Genomic DNA, 16,758 nt, shown 5'->3' with positions numbered 1-16,758 from the left:
CAAGTCCAAAGTGGCCATAATGGTGGAACTTCATGGCCACTCCGGATGTAGTTCATGTGTTCAGAAATGCTGATATTGGCTATCCTGCAGCTGCAAATTATCCTACTATGGCCAAACGGGCAGGACAACCAATATCAGCATTTCTGAACATGGGCTGCATCCAGTTCCACCATTATGGCCACCCTGGACTTGTTGGCCTTGCTTGGACACCTGCCACAGGATATGCTGGTAGAAGGTAACTCTGCAGCAAATACAAATATGAGAGGTTACATGGAATCTGCCTGACAAATTGGAATTGCCCGCTGAGAAATTTTCCAAACCCCAACAGATTTGATTTCATGGAATTGCCCAAATTTGAAAAGTGCTCATCCTCAGATCTTCAGCCCAGTGGCAAGACCACCCAATTTAGCCCACTAGGGTTGCCATTTAGGACTTTAGGCCCAACTTTTTGTTACCTTTCTTCAGCTTCATTTATCCAGTGTTAGTTCTTGCATGCACATATCATTGTTCTGTCTTCCCTGATGATGGCAATTGAACTTTGCCAAAATATTTGAAGTATTAATTAAAGTTATTGTAATTGATATTCAGCATACATTGTAATTTCCTCAAAAATAATAGTTATGAATAGCCAACTTGTAAGCCTTTCTGTCAGATGATTAGTTCATGTACAGAACAGTCTATACATCAACAATTTCTTACTAAGTCAATAAAATATTAATATCCCTAAATCATGCATCCCTCCAAAGCATATAGACTGCACTAATTCTTAATGTCTTAAAATAAACACGTTTTTTGTTATTAAGATAATTTATGAAGTATGATATAAATTCTGCTCATAAAAAAATAATAATTAGTATTATATATAAAAACTGTCAGAGATGGAAAATAAAGTGTTTGGTTCATATGCACTCTAATATCATTCTGGTAATTACAGCCAGCCAAAGAACCCAAAAGAAGCCTTCCAGAGGAGGAGGATATAGAGATCAGGCCACGATCCAAAAGATTGGCTAATTTCTCAGAATTATTTCTTCTGGAAAGAAAACATCAGAAACCAGGTAAATAATTTGTATCATGAATAATCAAGAAAAATATTTTGTTTATTTAGAAGATTTACTAAGACTATGTTGAGTGACATATGCAGGACTAAATCAGAGAAAAAAAAAAATTCAAACAGAACCATTTTGAACAGTTCAGAATGGCACCACGAGGTGTATGCATTTATATTATTGATTAAAATGCTTGTTACATGCAAATCTGGACTAATTATTCCATATTAATATTGTCCCACTGGTATGGTAATGGCTATTATTATTATTAACATCTGACCTCCATGGAGTCAGAGACTCATTGTGGGAGGTACACACTATTGCACACAATGCTCATTCAACTGTATCTTAAAATTATTATTATTATGTGACACCTCCAAGGTGTCCAAGGACTCATCGAGGGAGAGTGTGCCAACAGCATCGAACAATTGAATCCCTTCCAACTACTAACCACGCTCAAACTTGCTTAACTTTTTGCATGGGCCATTAGTAGCAGAGACTCTACCAATCGACCAAAAACGATTCAGTGTGTCTACATTCACAACACAACTACATTCTCAGGCAATGCATTCCACTCTATGCAAAGAACCTGCTCCTCTCTCCTCTGCTCACACCCTCTTTATACAGTTTTCAGCAATGCCCTCTTGTTTTATACCCCCTCTCCCATTTTGTGAAAAATCTTTTCCATGTCAACCTGATAAAAACCCCTGACTAACTTATGTCTCAATCATATCCTACCCCTGTTCCTCCTGTTCACAAGGCTTTGCAATTTACATTCTCTCAATCTGTCCTTGTACTCCACATTCCAAAGACCACTGACAACCTTTATGAATCTTCTCCAGACTCTTTCCAACATATCCTCATCATCATGAAAGCCCTGCAATCAATCATGTAGTACTATCATACTATTCTGTACTTAATATCCATGAAGATACATATAAAGAATTTTGTGATGATTATGATCAGATATAAAAATTGTTATTTTCTGTTTACAGCAAATAACAATAATTTAGTAAGACTTAGATTTAGTAGTCAAGACTATATACAGTGGCATCATAACCTCTTTATTTCTGCATGTCAGGGTCCTCCACATCATTGCCATTATCCATTGTGATATCTTCACAACTTGTGCAGTGTTGGCCCTTGAATTTCGGGTCCTTGTCCACCACTCTTAGATCTCTCATTTCCTCTACCTCTTTTAAAGTTTCCTCACCAAGTGTATACTTTACATCCCATCGTTGCTTATGAAATTTCAAAATCTTACAATTTGCAACATTGAACTGATAGTTCCATCTACTTTGCCCATCCATGCAAACTATTCAAGTCCTCCTGCAAGGCCATAACATTTGCTTGACTCTGCGTTGCTCTCCCCAGTTTTGCATCATCTGCAAGGAGCTACATATCACTAGTTAAACTCATCCCAATATCATTAATATACAAATTGAACAACAATGATCCCAAACCTGACCCCTGTAGTACACCACTAGCCTTCCTCTTACAGGATACTGTATGCCCCATATACAACTTTCTGATATTATCTGACAGCCAGTCACTGATCTAACTCAGAAGTCTGAAGCTAAATTAAAGCTTAATTACCATACCATATCAGTGGTATGGTAATGGTCATGATGCCAAAACAGTGAATTTTTGAAACCTTTATTAGCAATAAAAACAATAATTATTTTAAGTTCTTTGATTTCTTGCTAATGATAGCTGCAAGCCTATTCACCATCCATGTTGACTTCTTACCAAGTAGGTAAGAAGTCAAATGACTCTAATTCATTATTGTTCCCTCAATATTATTAAAAAATTGGATTAAAAATTCAGTTATATTGCATAATGTGATGCTTATGAATGTTTTTTTTTAATACTTCAAATATAAAAAGTGCTCAGATAGAAATGGTCAAATACAAAGGTAGAAAAGTTTAACAGTAGTTGCAGTGCATGATCACGTAGTACTATCATACTGTTCTGTATTTAATATCCATGAAGATACATATAAAGCATTTCATGATGATTATGATCAGATATAAAATTTGTTATTTTTTGTTTACAGCAAACAGCAATAATTTAGTAAGACTTAGATTTAGTAAGCTTATTCTAGATGAAGATATATTTCATTGCAGCTCCTATACCTAAGATTGAAGAAGACAATAAAGAAAATTTAGGAACAGAAATTAGTGTTGAAGAAAATCCTGAAGTAAGTGTGTAAATAGTTTATTTTATTGTTATAATTCTTACTTAAGAAAAAAAAAAAAAAAATCTTTTTAATGCATACAAGGGTGGTCCGAAAATTTCTCAGCCTCGACCATATATGGCAACACTATTGGCAAGAGATTTTGTTTTCAAAGTTGATATATCTGTCATAAGCATCCATGTAAAATTGCTAGTCATTAAATACAAACAAGTCATTTTAAACAAACAAGTAGTTTGTTTTATACAGCTGTCTGAAGCAAAAGTGTTGTCTGTATCCCTTGAAATGGATAAAATTGAGTATCATGTGTTTATAAAATTCTTTGTAAAAGAAGGTTTAATGGCAAAAGAAATTCATTCGAAGTTCATAAAAGTTTATGGACACTCTTCTCCTTCGTTTTCGACCAATGAAGAAATGAGCTGCCGAGTTTAAATGTGGCCATACCAGCCTTGAAGATGATCCACATGAAGGACGTCCAAAAAGTGTAACAACACCAGAAATCACTGATCAAGTGCACGATATGGTATTGGATGACTGGCGAATCAGAGTGCGTGAAATTGCTGAGAGTATAGACATTTTAAACGAACGTGTAGGAATTTTGCATGAAGAATTGCATATGAAAAAGCTTTGTGCAAGATGGGTGTCATGCTTGCTCACAGCAAGCATGTCAAAAATGCACTTGCATAAAAATTCCTGAACAATGCTTGGAACGTTTTAACAAGAATAAAACTGATTTTGTGCATTGATTTATTACTATGGATGAGACTTGGATTCACCATTACACACCAGAATTCAAACAGCAGTCAAAACAGTCGACAGAAGCCGGTTGTTCAGCACCAAAGAAGATGAAGTCTGTTCTATCATCAGGAAAAGTCATGACATTGGTGGTTTGTGATGCTAAAGGCATTTTATTTATTAATTATCTTGAAAAGGGTAAAACAATAACCGGGGAATATTATTCTGATCCTTTAACCAGACTAGACAAAGAAATTCGTGAAAAGACCCGGTTTGCAGAAGAAAAAATCTTTCATCAGGACAATGCACTTGCCCACAAAAGTGTTTTGGCAATGAGAAAATTAAGGGATCTGCACAAAAACAAGCAGTGACAGCACAGTTGAAAAAAGTACTAACAGGCATGCAATCAGGAATACATATCCATACTTGAAGTAGAAAAAGCCATCAGAAACCTGAAATGTGGGAAGGCAGCTGGAGTAGATGATATTCGACCAAAATTCTCAAGTATGTAGGTATAAAAGTCTTGCAGTGACTGCACTGCATAATTCAGAAGGCATAGACAGAGGGGAAAATTCCAGATGATTGGAGTTAAGCTCTCATAGTATCCATATACAAAAAAGGAAAATAAAACTGAATGTGAGAATTACGGAGGTATTTTCCTACTCTGAGTGTTCGTAGTAAGATTTATGCAAGTATACTTGAGAAACAGTTGAGAAGGATTGTGGAAGGGAAGCTTGGTGAAGAACAAGCTGGGTTCAGGCCAAATAGAGGCTGTCAGGATCAGATTTTCACTTTACAACAAATAGTTGAGAAATAGCGAAGTAGCGAAGCTTGTTTCTAGAGAGCATGATATAGTTCATATTGCTGAAATTAACAGTTCAAGATAGAAGGTGTGATATAGTGAAACATTTCCTCGTAAACATAATATATGAAGTATCTCAGGATTAATAATTCAAGAATGAATGTGTGATATAAAGAAGCCTGTTACGTGAGAAGGCAATGTCAATTTGAGACTGAATTTTCTGAGAACTATTGTGTTAGATTGATAAACTTAAAGGTTGCTGATTGAATGTCTGATGACTTGTGCTTTGTGATCGTTCTGAATAGTTAAACTGAATCAGTATTTGTAGTATATTGAACGATAGCTTTGTTTAGAGTGAAATTGAGTTTGGAATCTTTGATAATAAGAAGAGTGGAATTTATATGCATAGATTCTAATCGTAAATGATATACTCAGCTGAATAAATTACTAATGTCTTAATGAGAACTTATTCATTCTTAAATTGTATTATCCCTGCTAGAAATTCTTGTTTTAATGTAAATTTATGTGTTAAAGCATTAAATAATTTTATTTGAGTTGAATCTTGTGTTTGCCTGATTTCTTTCATTGCACCGCTCATTAAAATAGTTCAAATCTTAGCGGGAACCCTATATATAATAAGGAGAATTTCGGCCTGAATTAAGTTGATAACAATATTGTGCTAGCTGATGGTTGAATTCACAATGTTGCTTATGCAAATTAGAACATAGAATGGCGCAATTAAAAATAAATGTTCTCTGTTTTCGAATGTGGAGTCAGTCAACAGCTAGAATATATATCGGAGTAGAATGTAGGATCCAACAATCTGCAATTTTGATATCAAGTTTAATACCACTTTCCTTCATAATGTGATCCATATAGATAATAAATAACAGAGGGGATAATGTACATCCTTGTCTGACACCAGATTTAACATTAAACCATCTAACTGTACTTCCTTCAATTCTAACTGCTTGCAACTCAAATAAAGACTAAGTATTCTTGATATAATGTTCCATCGACACTATACAACTGTAGCACTTTGAACAGCTTCTCTCTTGGCACCCTGTCATATGCCTTTTCCAGATCTGCAAAACTTAAATACAGATCTTTGTTATATACCCATGATTTCTCCACTGTTTGTCGTAATGTGAATATTTGATCATGACAGCCTCTATTTGGCCTGAATCCAGCTTGTTCTTCACTGAGCGTCCCTTCCACAATACTTCTCAACCGTTTCTCAAGTATACTTGAATAAATCTTACCAAGAACACTCAGTAGGGAAATACCTCTAATTCTCTCATTCAGTGTTATTTCCCTTTTTTATATATGGGTACTCTACTTTTAATATATGAGAGCTCTACTCCAATCATCTGGAATTCGTCCCTCTGTCCAGGACTTTTGAACTATGCAGTGCAGCCAGTGTAAGACTGTTATACCTCCATACTTGAGCATCTCTGGTCGAATATCATCTTCTCCTGCTGCCTTTCCACATTTCAGTCTTTTGATGGCTTTTTCTACTTCAAGTATGGATATATGTATTCCTGATTGCATGTCTGTTGAGTGTTTTTTTACTAGCGTGCTGTCATCACTGTTTCTTTCATTTAGCAATTTTTCGAAGTAATTACTCCATACATCAAGGATATCTTTTTCATCAGTTTTCATGTCACCTTTATCATCTCTAACTCCTTTTACAGCCAGCCCTCTTTCCTCCATTTCTAAGCTTCTTCGACAACCTCCAGAATATTTTGCCACCTTCTTGATATTTATTTTCTATGTTCTTGCCAAAGTCCTCCCATGACTTTTGTTTATCTAGTTTTATGCCGTGTTTAGCTTTCTTACATTTGTCTCTGTATTCTCTAAGAGCACAAGCTGACTTATTTGCCAGGGACTTTTGATATGCTTTCTTCTTTTCCTTCGCTGCCTCTTTAACTTCCTGTGTCCACCAGGGAGTTCTGATTTTTTTATCCTTGCACACAACCTCACCACATGCCTCTCTGGCTGAATCAAACAATGTTTTCTTCAGGGCTTGCCACTGAATCTTCAAGATTTAGTTCCTGTTCTCAAACTCTTTTCATTTTTTCTTCAATAATGTTTGTGTATTTTAGTCTACAGTTATATCTGAGAGCTGCTCAGCTTTTATTCGCTTTAAAACTTTCTTACATGTTCTTGTTTTCAGTATGAAATTCAATTTTATCCTGCTCAAGACTAAATGGTGATCACTTCCAATTTCAAATCCTCTACACTCTAGTGTCCTGCACCAGTGGGTAAACATCACTATCAACAATAATATAGTCAATGAGACTTTTCTTATTCCTTACCTCTTCTCTCCATGTAAATTTGTCACATTTTTATGTTGGAACATTGTCTTAATAATAACCAGTCCATGTCCTGAGCAGACATCCAACAGGTATTTGTTATTATTATTATTAGCTTTGCTCTTTTCTCCAGATTTCTCAAAAATATTTTTATATGTCTGACAGTCATTTCCTACTCTGCTATTTAGATTCCCAACAAGGACCAACTTTTCCTTTTTCATTGTGTCATTTGCTTTTTTCTAAAACCTGGAAAAATTCCTCCACTTCTACCTTAGTAGAACCTTCTGTGGGACCATAGGCCCAAATATGTCTCATTGTCAGTGGGGCATTATATCAGACAATACTTAGCCTTTATTTAAGTTGTAAGTCAGCAGTTAGAATTGCTGTACAGGAAGATGGTTTGATATTAAATCTGGTGTCAGACAAAGATGTACATTATCCCCTCTGTTACTCATTATCTATATGGATCGCATTATGAAGGAAAGCAGTATTAAACCTGATATCAAAATTGGAGAAGTTAATCTCAGTTCTTTACTTTATGAAGATGATGTTATACTTTTAAATAAATTCAGTACAAGTCTGCAAGATTTCCTGAATAATTGAATATTTGTTATAATAAATTTGGTATGAAAATCAGCAATAACAATACAAAGATGATGAAAGTAGGCAGAAACATTGAAAATATCAACTGCATTGTGAATGGAGAACCTATAGGGCAAGTAAAACATTTCAGCAATTTTTGGCACAATTTTTTAGTGAAAATGGTAAGTTAAATATGGAAATAGACAACAGAATCAACAAAGCTGGTATTGTAGGATGTCAACTGAATAAATTTATATGGAATAAGAGAAATTAGTCAAAACACTAAATTAGCTGTATGCAAGACAGTGTTCAAACCAATTTTAACTTTGGATCTGAGAACTGGGTTAGAAATGAAACACTTGACCAAAAACTAGAGACCGCAGATATGAGAGTCCTGAGCAAGATTAGGCACTTGAACAGATGACATCAATGGCAATATCATATTAAAAATGAGGATATTAGGAAAGAACTTGACATGGTTAGCATCTGGGAATATGCTAGCAGAACTAATCTCAGGTGGTATGGTCACTTAATCAGAATGGGAGAGGAAAGATTAGTAAAACAGGTGTTCTCTGCCAGGTTGGTAGGAAAAAGACCTAGAGGAAGGCCAAAATATATATGGATTGATACAGTAAAAATTGCCTTAGAAAACAAAAATATAAGATATGATAATGTTGGAGTCTTGACAGATAACAGATTGATTTGTTGATAGGAAGTTAGTAATGATGTAAGTTCTTCATGATGTAGTAGTCATATCATATGACCAGCTTAGTTGGCTGAGTGGTTAGAGTATCCCCTCTCCAGCCAAAAGTCTGGTTTTCGAATCCCGTCTTTGGCATGGATATTTGTCATTGTGAAAGTTGTGGTGAGTGGTAAATGCCGTTGGTGTAGTTGTTGTTCGTTGTAGTTGGTGGATTGAGTGAGTGGTGGAGTTGTAGAGTAGATGCCCTCCCTCAATGAGTTTTTGAACTCCCTGGAGGTGTCACGTAATAATAATAATATTCTGTACACCCCTTGAGGGCAGCATGTCAGGAATTTGATGATTATAAATGGTTTGGTAGATTTTGGTAAGGTATGAAAGACCCTTTGTGTTCCAATGGCTTCACATTTAGCATAGTTGACAAAGTTATGTCTCCTAAAGCATACCTTGTTTTAGTCTCTGGAGTAGGATTACTGGATTATTTAATCATAATTCATTCACTGATGAGTGGTGGTTTCGAATCCTTCTGTGGCATGGATATTTGCAAACTTCTTTTATGTTAACCAACTTTGCATTCTTTGCATCATGTGTATTATATTCAAGTTAAAAATCCAAGTAAATGACATATAGAAAACTTGATGAAAACAAAACAAAAAATGATCTTTTCTTTATCTTTCAATTTTTAACCAGATCATATTTAAACCTTATGTTATGCAGGATGTTTCACTCGCAGATGGCCCTGAGTTATCTTATTACAGACATAATATACAAGATAGGCAAACGTAATTGTGGTAGTACATACTTCGAGAAATATTGCATCACAACAAATGCTGGAAGTGGCCTCCTCCTTCCTGCAGGCTCCTGGTAACCCATCCCTCAATATTTGCGAATGTCTCAGTTAGCTGAGTGTGACTGATGTCTTCAATTTCAGCGGTGATCTATTTCAGTTGCTGGAGTATGTGTGGTTTACTGGCATAGACCTTTCCCTTCAACATACCCTACAAGAAGAAGCCTCGGGGGGACTGAGATCTGGAGATCTTGGTGGTCATATTTCATTTGGAGGTTACAACTGACATAGGCCTAAAGTTCTTTGTCAGTTAGAACCAGCTTCTTCTTCGAAGATCGCATAATCTCCAAAGGAATATGGCCACCAAGGTCTCCAGGTCTCAGTCCTCCAGACTTCTTCTTGTGTGACATGTTGAAGGGAAAAGGTCTATGCCAATAAACCATGCACACTAACAATTGAAAGCGAACATCACTGCTGCAATTGACAACGACAGCCATGGTCACCTAATTGAGACATTCGCAAATATGGAATCCTGGGTTGCCAGGTGCCTGCAGGAAAGAGGCGGTCACCTCCAGCATTTGTTGTGATGCGATATGTTGGACATCTCTCAAGATATGTACTACCAGAATTATGACAATTACGTTTACCTATCTTGTATATTATGTCTGTAATAAATGATGTTGCGGGTCTCCTATGAGTGAAACACCCTGTAGTTTCTTGATAATAATCTGCTGCATAATGATCTTATTGGGGCTTTAAAAATGTGGATTGTAATAACCAGATTATATTTAATTTGGAGTTGATTTTCCTATTAAAAGTTCATTATTGTATTGCAGGGTGAAATTTTGGATGAGACAAATTTAAAACGACTTATATTATCTTTTGAGAAGAAAGTACTTAAAAATCAGGAATTGCGTATTAAGTTTCCTGATCTACCAGAAAGGTGAATATGTTTGGTATTTATTATTAGATTACCAAGAAATTGAAATTCAGTTTTAAATGTAGAGAAAATTGGAAGTACTATATACATTTGCAGTTTTCCTGTTAATTGCCATGTTAAATTAACTTCTTTGTAAATACACTAGCGTTAACATTGTAAAAGGCACTATAATATTTAATTGATCCAGGATGAGTCCCCCAAATGTGTACATTTTTTATGGTTTACAGAATTGCATTCTTTATTACAAGTATGCAGAAACTGAAATACAAATGTGTAAAGAAACTCAGTTTTGTTTGACTATGTTAAGTGTTTGAAATATTCATTGAAATATTTTTGGATATGTAAGTTGTATTAATCAGTTAAATTAATCATTTTGCATCATTGGAAGGTGCATTTTTACATTGTAAATTTCTCATTTGTTTAGCTTGTTGTTTCTGTTTGCAGCTTATAATTATTTCACAAGCTGCTGCTACTATTATGTATTGCATTATGTCAGTATTTGCATTTTTGGCAAATGTTCACAAAGTGGTAATTTTTTTGCTGGAGGAGGGATGAAGGAAGAAGTAAATGTGATAAGTTTCCAATGCTGGAAGAAGTTTACAAATATCCATGTCACAGAAGGATTTGAATCCACCACCCATCAGCAGGAAAGTGAAGCTGTTAATCACTAAAACTAGATAAGCAGATGCTCCATTAGATCAACCTATCAGGTAGATAAAGAGCAGGATTGGATAATTCACAGATCTTCTGAGATTGGCACCCTAAGGGAAGTATGCCTCCTGATGGAGGGCTAATAGTAGCAGTGTGGACTGTGCTTTTGAACTACAGTATTTCATTTTCTTGAGTTCTACAAGGATGGCCTACAAGCTTTCAGAATTTCTTTATATTGTATTTTCATTTTTTATTATGTCATAATGAATAATTATACTGTTCTTATATGCATAATTAAAGAACATATTCTTACAAAGATAATGATTTTTAAATAATTTGTGTTTAATTAGCATCAATACGTTGATGTTGATGAGCTGTGCAGAAAAGATATTGATAGTACATGGGAATTCATAAGGCTGCGTCTGACACAAGCAGTGTATAACTGCATACCAAGAGTTAAGTGAGTAAATAGAGTAGAATGAAATGGATGAACAGTGAAATCAAGAAAGCTATGTTGGAAAATAAAATGTTACAAGGAGGAGATACAAGGTTAGCAACCAGATGCATGAGGGGTATGAAGTGCAGGCTAGGAAGGTAACAAGCATGGTAAAAGGAAGAAAGGTGCATTTGAAGAAAAGAGGAAATTTGCTAGTCAGGCCAAGGATAAGTCAAGGTAATTCTTCTGTTATATGGTAAGCAAGAGGTGGAATAATTATGGCAGGTTGACATGGTGTATAGTCATGGTAGCAGAGTGACCATCACAAAGGATATAGTGAAATTATTGAATGAGCACTTTATCAGTGTATATCATACTGGTGTAAATGACACTGCACAATCTGTAAAAGGGAGGCAAGTATTAGGAGAATTAGAAGTGGGAGAATCAGAGGTGTATCAGGTGTTGATTGGGTTAGATGGTTATATATTAATAAGGCTGTGGGAATGGATGACATATCACCACATATTTTTAAGGAATGGACAAAACAATTGACTCTACCCTTGACCTGTTTATTTAATGTCTTGTCTGTGGGTGGATTGGGGGGAAAAAAGGTAAAATAGGACCACTTCACAAGCTTGGTTCTAGGGCAGAAGTTTCCAATTAGACACCGGTCTGTGTATCTGTAGTGTAGTCTACAGTTTTGGAGAGATTGTGTAGGAGTAGAATACAGGATTGATTGATGGATATAGGATTTGTGAAGGGTAGGTCTTGTTTTAGCGATTTACTTGTATTTTATGATAGGGTAACAAGTGAATTGGATAAGGGAGATTCTTGGACTTTGCAAAAGTGTTTGCAAAGTCCGTAATAAGTTGTTGTACAAGCTGCAGAAGATAGGAATGGTATTTGCTGTTTTAAGGATACTTGTGACATAAGACTGAATGGTAAATGCACGTAAACACAAGAAAGATATTTAATTAACCAAATATTTCGGTCTTCAAATAGCAGACCATCCTCAGTGGTATTACAAGAACAGTTATAAAAAATACAAGCTAGAATATTAACAATAGATCATTTAAAATAGAACAAGCCGCATGATGTTATATCACTAAGTATGAAACGCAATATTTTGAAGTAGAGACATGATTGGAAAAAAAAAAAATTAATGAGTAATCTTGATTAGACTTTCCTAGATTTTTGATATAGATATACAGTCATTACGATTCAGGTTGGGACGATGGAGCAAGGCCTCCACGCTTTGCTTGAATAAACGTTCAAACCTATAACGGGATCTATGTAAGAGGCGAGTCCTGGTCCAAAGGATGTTGTGGTCAGTTTCAATCCCGTGCTGAGCCAATCCAGACCTTTCAGGTTTGTTGTGAAGAATGGAGGATTGATGTTCTTGGATTCTTTTTTCAAGAGAACGTCCAGTCTGTACAAAATAGGATAGACCACAGTTGCGTGGAATTTAATAAACTCCAGGAAGAGATAAAGTTGAGAGTTTGTCTTTAGGATAAGGAAAATGAGAAGACAATTTGTTAATAGGTGAATAAGTAGCTGGTAAATCATATTTCTTTAAAATTCTTGCGATAGGTTCAAAAATACCGGAGATATAAAGAATTGGCACTCGACGTATTGAAACTTTGTTGTTTTGTGGAGGATTATAAGAATTGAGAAGTTGAGTACTTTTTTCAGAAAAGCCATTGAGATTCATGTTTTGTTGGATAGTAGAAAGTTCTTTCTGTAGATAATCAAAAGTAGAACAAGTAGTTTTTGCTCTTCTGATGAGGCATTTTATAATTCCTGTTTTATGACATGGATGATGGACTGATTCTTTAAGAATATAACGACCCGTGAACATTGGTTTCTTGTATATTGTAGATGTAAGAATATTTGAAGGTGACCAGATGAGGAGAACGTCTAAAAAAGATAACTGGTTGTTTTCTTCTGTTTCCATAGTAAACTTTATACGATGATGTAAGGAATTGATACTGTTTAAAAAAGAAGGTAAAGAGTTTTTGCTATGTGGCCAAATAGTAAAGATGTCATCTATATATCTTACCCAAAAGGATGGTTGAGGGAAAATAGATGAGAAGAGGACTTTTTCTAAATGTTCTAAATAAAAGTTGGCTAAAGCAGGAGAAAGAGGACTTCCCATGGCCGTTCCTTCTGCTTGGCTGTAAAATATATTTTGACATACGAAATGTCCAGAATGTATTACGAAATCGAAAAGTTTTATAATGTCTTCAGGAAAGAAGTCAGCAATTAATTTTAAAGTTCCTTGAGAGGTACATTGTATATAAAGATTCTATCTCAACTTTATCTCTTCCTGGAGTTTATCAAATTCCATGCAACTGTGATCTATCCTATTTTGGACAGACTGGGCGTTCTCTTGAAAAAAGAATCCAAGAACATCAATCTTCACAACAAACCTGAAAAGTCTGGATTGGCTCAGCACAGGATTGAAACTGACCACAACATCCTTTGGACCAGGACTCGCCTCTTACATAGATCCCGTTATAGGTTTCAACGTTTATTCAAGGAAAGCGTGGAGGCCTTGCTCCATCATCCCAACCTGAATCGTAATGACTGTATATCTATATCAAAAATCTGGGAAAGTCTAATCAAGATTACTCATTTATTTTTATTTTTTTCAATCATGTCTCTACTTCAAAATATTGCGTTTCATACTTAGTGATATAACATCACGCGGCTTGTTCTATTTTAAACGATCTATTGTTAATATTCTAGCTTGTATTTTTTATAACTTCTTGTAATACCACTGAGGATGGTCTGCTATTTCCAGACCGAAATATTTGGTTAATTAAATATCTTTCTTGTGTTTACGTGTGTTTATCATTCAAAATGGTAGTATATTGGTTAGATGGACTGGAGACTGGATTCTGAATAATACCAGCAAGTTGCATATGATGGGATCATGAGGGTAACCAGCGGTGTGCCCTAGGGTTAATCTGTTCTTGAACCCCTGCTGTTTAGCTGGTTTTTTAATGATATTTCATGTGGATTGACTGGGGTTCTTCAGTTTTTTTTTTTGTTGTTGTTGTTGATGGAAAGTTAGGTAGAATTATAAGGAGCAATGTTGATGGCTGTTAATTCCCTTCAAGAAGATTTGAATAGACTTTTAGCTTGTTTCAGTTTTAGTGCTAATATTAATAAATGCAAGGTGTTACATTTTGGAGTGCAGAAATATAAGTACATAGTCTATATTGAAGAAACTATAATAAATGAAGTGGATGTGATTCAAGATGGAGTGATAGTTGCAAGTTGACTGAAGTTTACAGAACATATTTCAAGTGTGCAATGACTGCCATAATGTTGCTGTTATGATAAGAAGTACATAGACATGTAGGGATAAGGAGGTGGTTGTGCCACTGTATAAAGCATTGGTCAGACCACATTTGGACTCTTGTGCTCAGATTTGGTTAACTAGTTTTCATTGTGATGTGGAAACATTGGAGAAGGCTCAGAGATAAGTGACTAAGACAATATCAGGACTCTGGAATGTTGGCTATGGACAGAGGTTAAAGAAATGTAAATTACATTGTTCATTGGATAGGAGGAAAAGAGGTGATGTGATAGACACATTTAAGTTAGAGGATTTTATCAGATTAATTCAGATGGGATTATAAAAAGAGAAGAAGGTGAGAGGGGAAGAACCAGAGGTCATCCCTGGAAGTTATGTAAAAGTGTGGTGAAGAGGGGTCTGAGGATTAGATTTTTTACATGGAGAATTGTCAGTGAATGGAATGCATTGCCAGAATGTGTTGTTAATGCAAGGAGTGTTAAGGATTTTAAGATTCTATATGATAAATATGTTGTCAGTTGAATGAACCTCCTACAATGAGTTTGCTGACTTCATGGAGGGTATGATAATAATTATTTCTTCCATGAAGTTTGCTGATACTTTCATATACACCTCTAAATCAAAAAATTAGAATAATCAAAGAAAACGTGTTGAATGATTTGTAATTCTAATTTATTGCATAGAAAATAATTATTACCAAATATGAATTAGCATAATCTAAATCTACATTCTTTGTAGATTATATAACCATGTAAACTCATAAAAATGTAATATAAATTATAAGAAACTGTTATTTGAAAACATTCACAAAATGAGAATAATTTTTAATGTATTTTAAAATATTAGAATATTCCAAATTTTCCCAATCGGTTTTGAGGAGAGTGTAGAAATAGCATATATTTCAGTAGCTGCAGGACTGACTTGTGTGAGGAATCATTTGCATGTGGTTTCAGTTAATCATTTGCTAAACATGGGTCAAACAAGTGACATCAAACACTACGAATTTTCTATGGTGTCTCTACACAAAGAGGGCCAAACTCAAACAGTTTATATCTAAGGAATTGAAATGTTCTCAAGACAAGCGGGAGTAGAGTATTGAGACAGTATTCTAATAACTGGAGTTTTCAAAATAATACCTTATTACCTTATGACTGCTATTGCAGTCATAAGGTAATAATTACATCAAGAGATGAGAGGAGATTGAAGAATATTGTGAAGAAAAACCACTTCTGAAGTGTGAAGTATTTTCACAGGAGATGGAAAGAACTAACGTAAATGTGTCTAAATCTATGACGTTGAGATGACTTCACAAATTGGGTTTTAAATCACGTGTGTTTAAGACGAAGCCACTTATGACTTCCAAGCAAAAAGCAGCTAGAGTGCCATGATGTATGCAAAGTCTGTTGTGGGGTCAAGAGGACTGGAAAATGGTACTTTTTAGCGATGAAAGTATGTTTTTTGTGTGTCCCATAGTCATCAAGGGATATGTGTTTGGCATCTTAAGCAAGAAGCATTTGATAAAGAATGCATGAGACATTTGGTGAAGTTTGCAACCTCTGTTATCGTATGGGCTTGTATGATGTGCTATTTATGAATTTCTCTGTGTTTAGTGTTTAATACTTCAACTACTGCTCCTTTTTTCTGATCAATATTGCCTGAATATAACATATTATTATAATTAACACAATAGCTATTTGGATTATAAGACCATCGGTTTAATATATAAATGTATACATCTGTCGACTAGTTTCGCTAGCAAAACTGACTAGCTTTATCAAGACTAAACACTGAAAAAAACTAATAAATGCAAAAACGAAGGAATGCAGTAACTGTTTACAATGAAATTGGAAGACACCGCATGAAATGATATGAGTGAAGTGATAGATATGCGTTACGTAGTTTTTGGCGTATTGTAGTTCCGCTAAACTTAATGAGTTAATAAGATTCTTCCATATATCCTTTAATATTACTCCTTGGTTTCTATTAAGGTTGTTACCTGTTCGTAGGACCACAGCATCTTCTTTAAATACTTGACATCTGTAATCTTCCTCCATGTAAGGCATTGAGCTGTTATCCTAATCTGTTGCATGGTTTGAAATTGAAAAATGATGCGCCAAACCTGAGGTGTCCGTTCTGTTATGATTAACGTCTCCGACATGTTCCTTCTGTCTATTTCTAAGCTTGTTGAAGTTTGGCCTATGTATGATAGTCCACATGTACGAGGTATGCTGTACACACCTGCATATTT

At 35.1% G+C, this 16,758-nt stretch overlaps 1 protein-coding gene across 1 annotated transcript in view; it reads left to right on the top strand.

Annotated features, from left to right (window-relative positions):
* The window catches only part of LOC150092354 (beta-catenin-like protein 1), a 162,824-nt gene that overhangs the window by 19,364 nt on the left and 126,702 nt on the right, over nt 1-16,758 (top strand). Inside the window, exons 2-4 of the mRNA XM_090414879.1 lie at nt 935-1,055; nt 3,173-3,246; nt 9,998-10,104. Coding sequence (XP_090271005.1) covers nt 935-1,055; nt 3,173-3,246; nt 9,998-10,104 — 302 coding nt within the window. The remainder of the gene's footprint in view (nt 1-934; nt 1,056-3,172; nt 3,247-9,997; nt 10,105-16,758) is intronic.

The sequence above is a fragment of the Typopeltis vanoorti genome, chromosome 26, assembly GCF_054136105.1.
Source record: "Typopeltis vanoorti isolate ZY-2024b chromosome 26, IOZ_Tvanoo_1.0, whole genome shotgun sequence".
Taxonomy (NCBI): domain Eukaryota; kingdom Metazoa; phylum Arthropoda; class Arachnida; order Uropygi; family Thelyphonidae; genus Typopeltis; species Typopeltis vanoorti.
The sequence above is the reverse complement of the archived record's forward strand: the minus strand, read 5'-3'. Positions and strand labels throughout refer to the sequence as shown.